Raw genomic sequence first — 14,652 nt, forward strand, 5'->3', positions numbered from 1 at the left:
GTTAAAAGCTTACATATTCATGAGATGATCACGCCTCTTCGAATATGGCTTTGTCACACAAAACACGTCTTAGAAATTTTTAATCAATATATTGTCTTATCTGAATGAGCAGTCAGGGTGATTTTCACATAGTTTTGGAGCAAATATTCTAGGCTACGTCATACAATTTTCAAAAGTCTTGTGAAGAAATAATCAGTATGGGTTTCATGGCCTTATTTCAGTGACAATTTTTATTTTTTATTTTCACAAACCACGCATAAATGTCATTATCTCAAAACTACAAACTTTTACATACATGCTGCTGATATATTATTGTAGCAGAGTTTGTGCTGAATACAGTGTAATTAGACTTTAGCCATGAAAATGTCACTAGTAACAGAAAAAAACACATATGTCAGAGCATGTCAGAACACCTCCAGGCCCAGAAAACAGCTCAGACCTCAGAGGGTTAAGGTTAAAAAGTTACCTAGAGCACCTTTAAACATTTTTTTTTTTTTATATTTCCAGGTGAGACATTATATAACTACATTACAAGGAGGTCATTTAAGGCCCCTCTCCTCACTCTTATTAGACAATATTAGAAGAGAGAAAAAAGGGTCCAAAGGTTTTGTCCTATATGTATACCAACTTCAGTGACTTATATAGGGAGGATGTATCCTCTTCTAGACTTAAATGGGAAAAAGATCTAGAATGTACTTTTGAACAAGATACCTGGGAATTCATCTGTAAAAATGCTTTAACATTTTCATATAACAGTAGACATAGATTAATACAGTTTAATGTTATACACAGGGTATACTATACACCTGAACGATTACACAAGATTAGAGAGAGTCATATTCAGAATGTTGTCCTAGATGTAAAACAGAGGTTGGTACATTATTGCATATGTTTTGCTCTTGTTCGGAACTTGAAAACTACTGGGGAAATATAATACAAACTATTGACAAAATTATTAAGGTTAATGTGATGTGATTGTACGTCGAGTTGTACGTCGAGACGAAGGAGCCAGAACTGAACTGATATAACGCACTGTAACACGATACTACGCTATGTCTTCAAAAGAGGATCGTGGAGACATTTTAATCGTCCACAATCATTAAAACATTTACGACTTTAAAACATTGTACTAGCGTGCCTAATCATAATTAACACATTTCTATTGATTAATTGTGCAAAACCAAGATGTATGAACATCAGAAGTACCACCCGCAATTCAACAAACAGATTTAAACATTCATCTGTACTCATGTTTGCATGAACGCATTACACAAACCATAACCAGGAGCTAGACACACCTACACACACAAAGTTCATCAATCACCGCTACCACTGCTGGTTATTTAAGCATATTTTTCTAAATAGATTTTAAGAAAATATACTTATATTTACTTATTATAATTATATTTTAAAGTGTGTTAAAAGTAGAATTGGGAAAATAGGTAAAAGCATGATGCCAATATACTTTTTATATATTTAAAGATGGTTCAGTTTTTTGTAAGTATATTTGCAATGTATTATTGAAAAGGGAATATATTTGAAATTCATAAAAGCATAGTTTTTCCACCAGTGACGTGCTGCCACCTACTGGCAGGGTCCCGCTAGTCGTCATTCTGTAAGTCTCTTACAAAGCTTTATATCACAATAACAAGACAATCTCTGTCTGCAAGTTGTGTCACAATGTGTAGTAGACAGTGGCGTAGCGCAAATCCACGGGTGGAAACGCATATATTCTGTGTGGCGTTGATGTGCTTTATGAATTCATTCTTTATGTACTATCTCCTCTTCAGAACTGAGCAAACTAGACTGAAAACTATAAAGAACTTCAAAAGGGAAGAAGAAAACAGGAAACAAACTAAATACAGGAAGATTTAAGGAGTGTTACAGGAATGTATAAATAACAGTTTTATGATCAGCCTGTCAAAGTAACAATCAAGTTAAACCAGTTTAGAAAAGTGCTAAAACTTACACACAGGCAAACCTGTTTCCAATCCATAAGGAGTCATTATAGACAGGCATCATAATAACAAACACCATTACAATGAGTCTTTATTGAGAAAATCACTTTCATATTGCTGATGACATGCTTTTTATAAATCCAACGATTTATAACAGAATATATAACCTAAAATGTTAGGTATGACTGAATCTTCAGTAATTAGAGAATGTCACAGTGGTTTTCTCCCAGTACACAGAACACTGGTGTTGTGCTGTCATCTGGTTTAGACCACAACTATAAACTGGCCTTCATGGGCTCTTCCTGCTGTGTCTACAACTCCTATGAACTAACATTTAAACTAACCATAACTAATTGTGTACATACATGTTTTTACATTATACTTATGTGTATAAAATACTTGCATAGACTGTAATTACATTGTGTAATTATAGATGTAATTACAGAAATTAATTCCATGTTGACCTCTTGACCCTCTCTTAAACCCAAACCTGTCCTAACCGTACCCGTATCCCTCCACAATAGCAGCACAAACGCTTCGCAACACTACATGGACACAATAACTGCATTGCACTCATTTATTAATGTAAGTACATAGTAGTTATTGACACCTAATATAAAGTGTGACCCACTTCCTAAAAACAATTGCAGCTTTTTATTGGTTTTACACAAAACTATATGTACCATTTCCCCAAACACAGCAAACAATACTCTATCATTTTTCACATTCTCAGTCGGACATGACATCTTAATTACCAGCAAACTGGTTCCAGCTAGATCAGTAATGCACAGAACATGCTATGTACTAAACTGCATTTTACACGGCTACAAAAATGAGCTATAAAAGGGGATGTGAGTTCCCAGAGCAAACAAACTTTAGTGGGAAGTGGAGAAAGAACAAGAGGTGGTGAAAGAGGAGGAGTGAAAGATGTAGAAGGAGAAGAAGAGATGGGTCGAGTGGAAGAAGCAACAGGAGAAATCACAAGAAGACATGGCATGAGTGACATCATTACTGTCAATAGTGCAGAAATATTAACCAGAAACATGAATCAGGTATGACGCTCTAATTCTGTTTTCATCATTATTTTTATTATGAAACATCAGTAGAAGAGTTAGACTGTGTGATAGTTGAAGATGATGAGGCTCCTTTCAGGCAGAATGAGGACCTGTGGTTTGTGTGATTAATATTCATGTTACTGAGCTTGATTATTCAGTATTTCATTATATGTGATTGGTAAAGATAATGTTTGATCACACAGAAATGTTGTTTTGCAATTAACTGAGTGAAATATCAAACTTACCATCATTAACGTGGTACTATGATCTTCTCTATTGAAATAAAAAGAGTAATTAGTTGAAAAATAAAATGCCATGATGTTAATAGTTAATTGTTGCATAACTGGACTGAATTCTATGACTGGCGCACTCTCACCTCTACAGACCAGCTGATTTGATCTTGTAGTAAAGGAATCCAGCAGCTGCTAAGAGGATTCCCAGCACCAGTCCAGCAGTTTCAATGGTGAACAATAGTTGAATATTGAACTCAAACTCCGGGACAGGGGGGTCTGTGAGAGACAGACATCGCTTTATTATCACAATAGCATTAAATACAGTAAGGGTTAATCCATGGCTAGCTGTGCATTAAACAGTTTTAAAGCATGACGTGAAAGTTCGTACCTGCGTCTGTTCAGCGTCTACAATGAGTTAAATTAAAGGTTCACTCCACTTTTTTTGGAAATAAGCTCATTTTCCAACTCCCCTAGAGTTAAACAGTTGAGTTTTACCGTTTTCAAATCCATTCAGTCGATCTCCTCTCATTCCTGCGTAATAATCAAGGACCTTTTCTGCCGTACCATGAGTCCAGCAGGCGCAATGATATCACGCAGCACCTGAAAATAGTCCCCAGCCAGTTAACTTCCAACATGACCGGCACTCAGTTTGTAGGCGCTGCGTAATATCATTGCGCCTGCTGGACTCATGGTACGGCAGAAAAGGTCCTTGATTATTACGCAGGAATGAGAGTTTAGTTCCTAGCCATATCGGCCTAGAAAATCACAACTTTTCATTTTCAGTCGATCTTAGCACATGATGCAACTACAGAATAGTCAAAGTTTAAATGGGAACATTTTTGAACATTGCAAACATCACTGACCTCCCTGACTTCTTAATTTATTTTGCTACGGACTCAACAACTGTATATAGTTCATGTGAGCTTTGATATGTTCCTGGTATGATAAATACAATAAAGTATAACAGGTTATAGCAGGTTGAGCTATTCCCGTATGCTGTATTATTGTGTAATTGACGCTACATTGGTGTGTCCTGAGGTCTGAGACAGCAGGGCTTCTCTCTTACCCCAGTCGTAGATCATGGGTTTGCTGAAGCTGGCGTGCTCCACCACACAGGAGATCTTCTGTCCAGGTTTAGGAGTGTATTCTAGCTCAGAGTGGATCTGGTAGAGCCAGTCTCCATTCGGCAGCTCCACAGTGTTGGTCACATCAGACGTCACCACTACACCATCCTGCAACCAGGACACTTTAATCGACTCAGGGTAGAAGTCGTACACACTGCACATGACCAGAGCTGGGTGTGTTTTATCGCCCGGCGTCACTGAACTGAGCTTCACCTTCGGCTGCACTGAACCCAGAAGAGACACATACTCAATTACACCTAACAATATTTAACAGAAGAGTTCTGTATGAGCCTTGCGTCCCGTACCTGTTTTGTTGTAGACGGCTGCTTCTGTAATTTCAGCATTACGTCTGCAGAACACGTCCACTTGAGCCTTCTCTTGCTGTAATAAGCTTTGATCTTTGTTCCAGTTCTCTGCAGTTCTCACTCCAAACTCAGTAAACCCCACAAACTTCCCCACAGTGCTGTTGAACTTTACGAATGGATATTTATTGAAGTAGAAGCCTTCAATGAACACCATGTCACTGAGATCAGGGGAGCTGTAGATGCATTGTGTCCACCGGTAATTATAATAGCCATCCGCTGAAAAATAATGTCTTCATGAGATTATTTCAACAATAAAAACACAAGCACTTGAACACATCAGCCTGATGCTGTTATTACTGGAATGTCCTTTCTAAAACATCATGTCCTATCCATATTATTCAAACACATTCCCTTGCCTGGAATAATTATGAGCAATGTAAGATCTCTACAGAACAAAATTGAGGAGCTGCGTGTAAAATCCAAAGTCTGACATCAGTGGTGATGAAGTGTTTTGAGAAGTGTATAGTATCGATGTTAAGAGAAAATGTTAATAGTCACTGTAATGGGAGATTTTTGATTTTCATTACTTACTTTGATTTTCATTAACATACACTAGATTGACTACTATGTGTGTTGCTGACTATGTGATATAATGATTGATGTGAAACGCCTGCGAAGCAGGAGAAAGAGGGGGAGAGCTTTGAAGGCTGAAGCCCTAACCCCTAAGGTCAAAGGGCTGTCCAATTTAGGACTTGCAGGCTGTAAGTTAAGCTAAACTAAAGTTCAGTATAATAGGATCACTGGTGGTGTCTTATCCATCTCTGGAGTTTAAAGAACCTTGGAAGATAACAATAACAGAGTATAAAGACTGGCCTGCCCCTCCCTCCTGGTCGCACTTGTTTCACAGACTGTACTGTCTACCTCTGTGTGGCAACTGGGCCTTCTTGCAAGAATAAATTACTTTTTAATGATCATTTGATTCCAGACTGTCTCTTATGCCAAAGATGATTGTTTAGTGAATTAAACTGCCACAACAATTGGTGTCAGAAGTTGGGATTCCATGGCAGTTTCTTCTGGCCCTGAGTAAAGCGGATTGACGACTGATCATCCTGAAGCACCAGGCTTTAGTCTTACCTCGCAGAATTGAGAGAGAAGAGCCAACTGCTATCAGGGTCAGGAGGAACTCCACTGGAATCAGAAAGAATCCAGGTGGCAACAGAAAATCTTGGGTAAGAGACAGCAAATTTATTTTTCATTTGGGGATTTTGAAAAGAAAATTTTGTGGATGAACCATAGTGGCTGTATTTGAGAACTGAAACTAGAGCGGTGGTACGAGGAAAAGAAGGCTTTTAAAAAGGGAACGGAAATTGAGACCTAGGGTAGGTCAAGAGATTGTCCAGACCGAAGCCGAGTACTCGTTATTGTGAGTGATCACTGGAACACTTCCAGGGAGTCCAAACCTTTCCTGATTTCCGGTGAAAATTAGAGTAAGCGCGCTGAAGTAAAATCCACAGGCAATAGTGAAAGAAGGAAAATAACAGCCATTATGATGACATCTAATAGTAAATACTGCACACCGGTATACTGTGCAATGAAGAAAATTATGGGCAAAATGCATGCAAGTCAAATTAAGTGATATAAAGATGAGGAATGAACAAAGGTTTTATTAAGCAGAATGGGGAACAATTATATATTTTATTGGTAAAATAATGATGTCTAGAGAATTTTCGTAACAAGAGTTGAAGGAGGAGGCAGCTATAATGGCTGTCTGTGCATTTTAGGGATTGAGATATGAGTAATATGATATTTTGTTTTTTTGTGAAACAGCAGAGATAAGTGGGACTGAGAAAATAATGATAACATTAAGTTGAATATGCAGACTAACCATTTGATAGAGGACAGAAGAGAGCAAACGCTGTAAGCAGCTGTGCTCTGAAGCTCACTTCAAAGAAAATGTGGAGAAATTATTAAGTAAATGGTAGTCAGGGTTTTGATTGTGTTTGGAAATTTAAACAACAACTTGACTGGCTAAACAAAGAAAGAAACTGAAATTTGTTCATTTTTAGCCTTGTATTGCTTCCGATGATTAAAAAAAAGCAAGTAAATGTTGAGTGATTTTCTTTGCAACTTATGAAATTAAAGTGCGGCCAATAATAATGATGAAGATTATGATTTGGCTATTGTGATTGAATCCGCCACTGGTGGACTGTAAAAGAATACAGAGAACTGCTTATCAGTGGCTCTGTTTACATTCCTGATCGGGACACACTGCTTCAAGGGTGTGCAGTAAGTTGGAGCCGTTTGAAAGCTCAATGATCAAACTATAGGCAAAAAGAGTGTTTTAATTGTGGTCAGCAGGGCCATTTAGCCCGTAATTGTAAATGGACACTCAGAAAAGAAAGTGATAATGTGAAAGTGACGTGTATTAATGTGTGTTTGAAAGTAGTCTGAGAAAGAACTAAGAATGTGAACGCAGTGTTAAAGAAAGTGAAAAGAACGTACGAGTAAGTGAGGTAGAAAAGAAAGTTAAAGGAAAGTGGATAGATGGAAGTCGTAAGAAGATTGAAGGTTAAAAGAAGGTTGAAAGATTTAAGTCGGGAATCCTTTTGAAGGAAAGAGCTAGTGAATTGAGGAATACAGGTTGATGTAAAATTACAGATAATGACAAAATATGAGTTGCTAAATGTAAAATGTGTAGAAATGCATATGATTAAACAAACAGCTTGTTAGTGTTTTGAACGTGGATGGAATAGTGTTGACCATGAAAGAACTAGGAGCTGATGTTTTCCTTTAAAAAGATAAGCTTGGGATTGGCTGAAACAGTTTGCTTATCTGAATCTGGTGTGTGCTGTGGCTGAAACGGCCAGTGCGACAGAGACACGATCTGAGTGAAAATTTGTAATGTCTAAATTCCCTGATGTGGGCAAAAGACAAATATAAAATTATGTTTTTTTGAAAATGCATGTCATTTCTGGCAAAGATGCCTTACGCTGGGCTAGAGTTAAAAGATGGTAGATAAAGTTTGATTTTAGAAGTTTATGAGAGTGCAGTGTACCAGTCCTAAATGCTTCAGGGTCTCTCTCTCATTCAATGTCAGCTAAAAGCTGTTATCTGAGCCTGTGTCATAAATGATAATAAGCTATTCATAGTAAGGCACAGTGTTTTAGTTGAAAACCACAGATATGGAGATGTTAAAAGAAATCATGCTACAGGCATTTCATACATTTGAAGGGAAGTTTGTAAATGTTTTAAAAGTAAAACTGAATGACTTTAAAGAAGTCTTAAACGATAGAAGGGACGTTTTTGACTAGTTTAATTCAGGACCAGTAACAACTTTGTCTGATTTTAGCCTCCACCATGAAACAGGGCTGATGGCTCCGGCTACAGATGTAACAGTACACTGAATAGACGGATGTGATTAAAATTCAGAAAATGTAAAATTAGATCAAAGCTACAGGAAAATAAGAAGTTTAAAATCTTATTTAAAATTTAAATATGTTTAGAGTAAACACCAAAAGATATGAATATGAGAATATGAGCGGTTCATGTTTGGTATGTGTTTGTTTAGGGGAGCTATTCCGTTAAGGCAAATGACAAATTTTAAAGAAGCCAAAAATCTGATGAAAAGACAATAAAGAACACGGGGCAATCTTTAAGGTGATTAGTCATCAAGCTCTGTCTGGCAGTAATTATTTTTGACATTTATGGTGTTGATTTGAATTACTTTCTGGATCAGTTTAAGTAAATCTGAATTGTGAAGTTGCAGATCGTCATCCATTATGAGTTGAGAAAATGGTACAGATTTGATGGCAACAACAAAAGTGACACATTGGCAAAGGCAATATCAACTTATCCAGAGAGCCCTTCACACTTATGAATATTGTGAATTGAACAAAGAAGGAGAATGTTGTTTGACTGATACTGACCAAGTCTGTACACCACGACCTGACCTGATAGAAACAATTGATGACTTTGACATTGGAAAATGTTTGTTGATGACTGACTTAAAAGACCAAACAACAGGCCTGAAAGGCAGGATATGCGGTGAAACTGAGGGCTGCTGTCCTTCAAATACTTCGATAAGAAGATGAGATTGTGGCTTGGAGTGAAGAATGTAATGTTGGATCATGCATCAAAAGGGGGATGGTAACAATTGCCATACCAAGGGGTTCACATTTGCTGAATGCAATCGCACAGGTGGGACAATAAATGTTGGGAGGACACTGGGTTTAACTGGGGTCATTCTTCTCCCTAACAAAAGTGTTGTATGTGTGTGCTAATAACAGGGACTGTTTCAACAAGGACCCTGAGAAGGCCGCGGCAGCACCGCAGACAAAAGAAACTACGTACTTTACTATCTGACAGTAACCTCGACATTTGTTTTTCTTTACAGAGCACGCAGACTTTTGATACAGGGCAGAATGTCAGGATGGATTGTGTCGAACAGAACTGATTCTGTTCCAAATGTAGAAATATTGTTTTGTTGACATGAGCAAAGTGGGTTGAGTGTTTTTCAGGTAAAACAAGGACCCTGAGTGCTATTCAGTGAGCAAAATTATCTGGTGACAATATGTTTCAGGCGGTTGATTACACAGGTCACACCAAAAGGGACGACTGGCTAGACAAGCGGTCAATAACAAAATAGCTAGGGTCTGCATTCACAGGTGACAGCAGGCAGGAAATGGTTCATTCCAGTGGAGGTGCGGTCGGGATTGGTTGGAGAGGGTGACACCTGGATCCACGCCTCTCACCTTAGACTACACCAACCAACCTCAGCAACCCCACGCGCCGACGCGGAGGGCAGTGAGGGATCAAGGACGTGCTAGTAACGTACCTCCTTTGCCAGCGAGGGAAAGCCCATTGCAACGGCACGCAAAGTGTCATATTGGTGAAGACGGAATGTCCATGGGGCGAACGAGATGATCAACACACCTGGAGGAGGATGTGGACCAACTAATGGTTTAAGTTTAGCAGAATAATTTGTTTTGTGACGATTTTGATGATTTTATTTGATTAAATCAAACTAGGGCTTAGTATTGATATGGATCTAATGATTTGATTGGTGCAAATGTTTTCAGGAAAAGTAGAAAATCTATTCAATGATGACTCTTATGGTTAGATTTTAATAAATAGGGTATTAAATAGAGCTTACTAAGTAAAACCATTGCCCGATTGAATTAAAAGTTAACAAAAATGGTTAGGAAATATGTGGATGGGCGTGGATTAATGGAAAAGGCTGAATGTATAGGTTATGATTGTATGTGTTATTCTGATAATTTTGTTATTCATGGGTGAATATGAGTGCGGGAATGAATGTTCAATTGGAGAAAATGACAGTCCATTCTGATGATGAAACTGGTGAACAAAATGTGACTTGGATACTGATAGCGGAAGCTATAGTTAGGGCTGGGTATCGTTCAAAAAATTTCGATACCAATACCGATACCGATACCTTGATTTCGATACCGGTTCCTGATGGATACTTTTTTCGATACCAATTTTATGAAATCCATTTTAACAAGATTACATAACACATTACCTCAAAAAAACTTTGGTTTTATTTTTTCAGTTTGACTCATGCTCCTTAGTCAGTCCAGAAAGGAACAAAAAAAAAGCACAAAGGAACAAAATATTTTTTTATAAAGAGCTCATGCTCACCAAACCTGAATTTGTTTGATCAAAAACAATTTAAAATAGTATTTGAATATATTTCAAAATGTAATTTATTCCTGTGTTGTCAAAGCTGAATTTTCAAAATCATTACTTCAGTGTCACATGACCCTTCAGAAATATGAAAACAGTTTTTGGAAACTATGATACATTTTTTCATGATTCTTTGATGAATAAAAAAATTCAAAAGAACAGCATTTATTTGAAACAGAAATCTTTAGTAACATTATACATGTTTTAAGGTCATTTTTGATAACTTTAATGCATCCTTACTGAAAAAAAATTCTGACCAACACATTTTTGAACGGCAGTGTACATTCAGTAGGTCATTATTGCAATATAAACACTGTCAGAGTGATCAACAGGTATCTCTTCAGTTACCAGTCGAAGATGGAGCAACTTTCTGCTCTTATGTTTACTCGTGCACTGTCAAGGGCTTCATCATATCTGTCGCGGGACCGTCTTTGCAGTTTGCAGCAATTATTTTACAGCAAATACTGCATCGCACGCTGTTGGCATCGAGCCTGGAGAAATGTAGCCACACTTTTGATCGGCTTTTCCACATCTTTAAGGTATTGTGAGTGTGTGTGCTCGCGTCTCATTGAGTATGTGCGCGAGTTTGTGTGTGTGTGCTCGCGTCTCATATGAGTATGTGCGCAGAGTTCCGCGCGTCTCGTTTGTGTAGAGTTTGCGTGTTATGTGCGTGAGCGACTTTAGGCGTGTCGTTGTGCATTTCATATGTATTTGTTTGAGCACTGACGTTGACGAGTTAACCCCTTAGGTATCGAAATCTGGTACCGAAAAACAAGTCCTTTTTCGATACTCGATAGTATCAAGGCAATTCGGTCGGTACCTAAAAAGTATCGAACTCGGTACCCAGCCCTAGCTATAGTAACATGTGGTAAATGAATGTTTTCTTTATGTTTTCTGTTTATGTTTTTATTTTTCTTATTTCATTTTTGTTGAATTTTTCTGATGTTTTTATTTTTTGGAACGATGATGATATGTAAAGAGGGTTAAAAGCAGTAGCCATCCGTGTTACGAGATGGCATACAAGGACAGGGTTTGAATATGAGGAGTTTTCCTATCTACTTTATCTGTGTTTTTATAGCATGTTTTGTTTTCCTACTAAATATTAATCCAACTTTTTCTTGTTTATACTGTAATGACTGAGGGTCCGACCTATAGTGTTGGGGATGCAATGACAGAGCTCGTTCGTCTAGCCCGGTTCCAGAATAAACCTTTATCTGCTTGCTGTAAAATTAAGGGCCTATCCTTGGGAAAATAGCCTGAGCTTATTTCATTTTAATCTTTTTTTTTTCCAACTAGTTTTAATTTTAATCTTTTTGCCTACTAAGTTTAAGAGTATGATCAGTTATATGAAATTCAGAAATGAGAAGTATAAGTGTGATGTAAGACTTGAACTTGGTACGTTTCATTATGATTATTAGTACTGTGTGAGTGTTTTTGATGAAACAATTATCAATGAATGATAAAAAGGGAGGAGTGTAATGGGAGATTTTTGATTTTCATTACTTACTTTGATTTTCATTAACATACACTAGATTGACTACTATGTGTGTTGCTGACTATGTGATATAATGATTGATGTGAAACGCCTGCGAAGCAGGAGAAAGAGGGGGAGAGCTTTGAAGGCTGAAGCCCTAACCCCTAAGGTCAAAGGGCTGTCCAATTTAGGACTTGCAGGCTGTAAGTTAAGCTAAACTAAAGTTCAGTATAATAGGATCACTGGTGGTGTCTTATCCATCTCTGGAGTTTAAAGAACCTTGGAAGATAACAATAACAGAGTATAAAGACTGGCCTGCCCCTCCCTCCTGGTCGCACTTGTTTCACAGACTGTACTGTCTACCTCTGTGTGGCAACTGGGCCTTCTTGCAAGAATAAATTACTTTTTAATGATCATTTGATTCCAGACTGTCTCTTATGCCAAAGATGATTGTTTAGTGAATTAAACTGCCACAACATCACTTAGATCCACTCCAGTTTGCTAACAGGAAAGGAAAAAGAACCGGTGATGCTATCAATAGTTTGTTGCACTTGGTTTTGAAGCACCTTGAGGATTCCGATGCTTATGCACGAGTGCTTTTTACTGATTTTAGTTCAGCCTTCAGTACTGTTCAACCACATTTCTTAATTAAAAATTGAAAGCAGTTAAATGTAAATACTACAATTATACAGCGGTATCACGCCTTTTTAACAAATAGAACTCAGAGAGTCAAAGTAAATAATAGTTTATCTATCTCCAGTAAAATGCTGTAGCACTGGAGTTCCTCAGGGTTAGCTCACCAGCTCTTCTTACGCTGTACACTAATGAGTGCTCAAGTAGGCACTCACACAACTACATTATGAAGTACTCAGATGATACAGTAATTTTAAGTCTGCTGAAAAAACAAGATTCCTCTTCTATTTTTTATTCTGATATTAATTAATTTGTAGACTGGTGTGATGCTAATTTTCTAATAGTGAATACTAAGAAAACGGAGGAAATCATTTTTGATCCCAAGGGCATTGGAGATCATATGCCCATAGTTGTTCATAACCAAGAAATCACACAGGTGCAATCATACAAGTACTTAGCAGTACATATAGACAAATCTCTAACATATAGAGCCAATTCAATGTAAGGGGGTTATTAGGAGGCCATGATTGGTAAGGGCCAGAGGGTTTACCAGTTGTTACCTACAGTTTATACAAACATTATGGTCATCGTCGAGCAGTGGTTGTCTCAAACATAATAATAGTGTGTTGAATAATACGATCACATTATGATTCATTAAATAAATAGAACCGGATGTCAGGGCTTTACTGAGTCATATGTAAACATAGTATGAATATTGAAACCTGTAAATTCATCTGAAACTCATGCACATTTTCATTATGTGTTAAAATTGTAATCTAAGTTCAAATGGAACATTATGTATTATTATGTAGCTACAACTGTATACATCATTTAAATAAGCATGATGTATCTATTGTCTAATGCCCAGGTGGCATGCAGTTGACATGGAGATAAGACGTCGGAGCGCAAAAATATGATTTCTCCTGTCCAACAACAACCAGACCGTTATTTCCGGCGTGACGATCAAGTCTGTCCCAAAAATACCTCTCAATGCACCCTCGTGGACTCGCGCCAAGGGCCCTATAGGTCTGCACTACATGACGTCACCAAAGTGTGGACTCTGAGGAAGCCACAAGTGTGCCATTTGGGACAGGGCCTTTGACAGTATAGTGTCCCCGTCGCTACACTGGGGCGTTAGGACCCACACAGACCCCAGGGTGAGCGCCCCCTGCTGGCCTCATATATGATTAGATATGGTCTGTCCACTTGGTATGGTGATCTTTCTGTAAAATCAAAATCAAAGTTACTATATATTGTTCGATCTTCAATGAAAATGATAGGACTGAAAGACTATCCTAGTATTCAGACTCTGTACGATCAATTCACACTAAATGAGGTAAAAAGGATTTTAAGCGAGCCATCTCACGTACTCTACCGCTCTCACGAACTCCTACCGTCTCGAGGAAGGTACAGAACTCTCCGCTTTAAATGGAACCTGTACAAAAACTCTTTTGTACCGATCTCAGTTAGACTGCTGAACATGAACTTTATTTATTTTTATGTGTATGATGTGTATATTTTGTTAATGTATTAATGTAAGCTATCAGGTTTTGTCGAAATGCTGGCTATGGAGTCCATCACAAATTTCCCTACCAAGGACAATAAAGTATATTTCATTTCATTTCACTTCATAACTAACAGTTTAAGAAGTCAAGTCGAGTCAAGTCACATTTATTTATACAGCGCTTTTTACAATACTGATTGTATCAAAGCAGCTTTACAGAGATAACAGGAAAAAAATGCAGCAAAGTTTGTTTGTAGAGGAAAATAGCGTCACAGTCCAGCTTAAGTAAGTTCAGTGATGGTTCATTTTTGTTGTAAAAAAGAAAATGTTGCTGTTAAATCTTAACACTGTTAAACACCAGAAACATCAGTATGTCCACCGCTACTACTATAATATAATCTGGGGTCCACATAATGCTGATGCTCTGGTTCTCAAGGCAACACTGGAGATGATGCTGATACTCACACTTTACACACACAAATGAAATAAATAAAATAAAATAAAAAAGAGAGAGAGAGGGAGGGAGGGAGAGAGGGAGGGAGGGAGGGAGAGAGGGAGGGAGGGAGGGAGGGAGGGAGGGAGGGAGGGAGGGAGGGAGGGGGGGGGGGTCAAATGTAACTTTCCTTTTCATTTATTTAAAGCTCACTTCAAGTACTTCGATAC

General features: G+C 37.9%; 1 protein-coding gene across 2 annotated transcripts in view; it reads right to left on the reverse strand.

Annotated features, from left to right (window-relative positions):
* Positions 1-2,032: 2,032 nt before the first annotated feature.
* LOC309502005 (H-2 class II histocompatibility antigen, E-S beta chain-like) overlaps positions 2,033-14,652 on the reverse strand; it is a 13,176-nt gene continuing 556 nt past the window's right edge. Inside the window, exons 2-6 of one of the 2 annotated variants that reach the window (XM_082174325.1) lie at positions 4,676-4,951; positions 4,313-4,594; positions 3,390-3,522; positions 3,259-3,281; positions 2,033-3,123 (exon numbers count right to left, since the gene is read on the reverse strand). In XM_082174325.1, coding sequence (XP_082030451.1) covers positions 3,392-3,522; positions 4,313-4,594; positions 4,676-4,951 — 689 coding nt within the window. In that variant the 3' untranslated portion in view covers positions 2,033-3,123; positions 3,259-3,281; positions 3,390-3,391. Of the gene's footprint in view, positions 3,124-3,258; positions 3,287-3,389; positions 3,523-4,312; positions 4,595-4,675; positions 4,952-14,652 lie in introns of both variants that reach the window. The other variant, XM_082174324.1, reaches the window with a different exon arrangement.

Source organism: Leuciscus leuciscus, assembly GCF_965113295.1.
Source record: "Leuciscus leuciscus genome assembly, chromosome: 6".
NCBI classification, from domain to species: domain Eukaryota; kingdom Metazoa; phylum Chordata; class Actinopteri; order Cypriniformes; family Leuciscidae; genus Leuciscus; species Leuciscus leuciscus.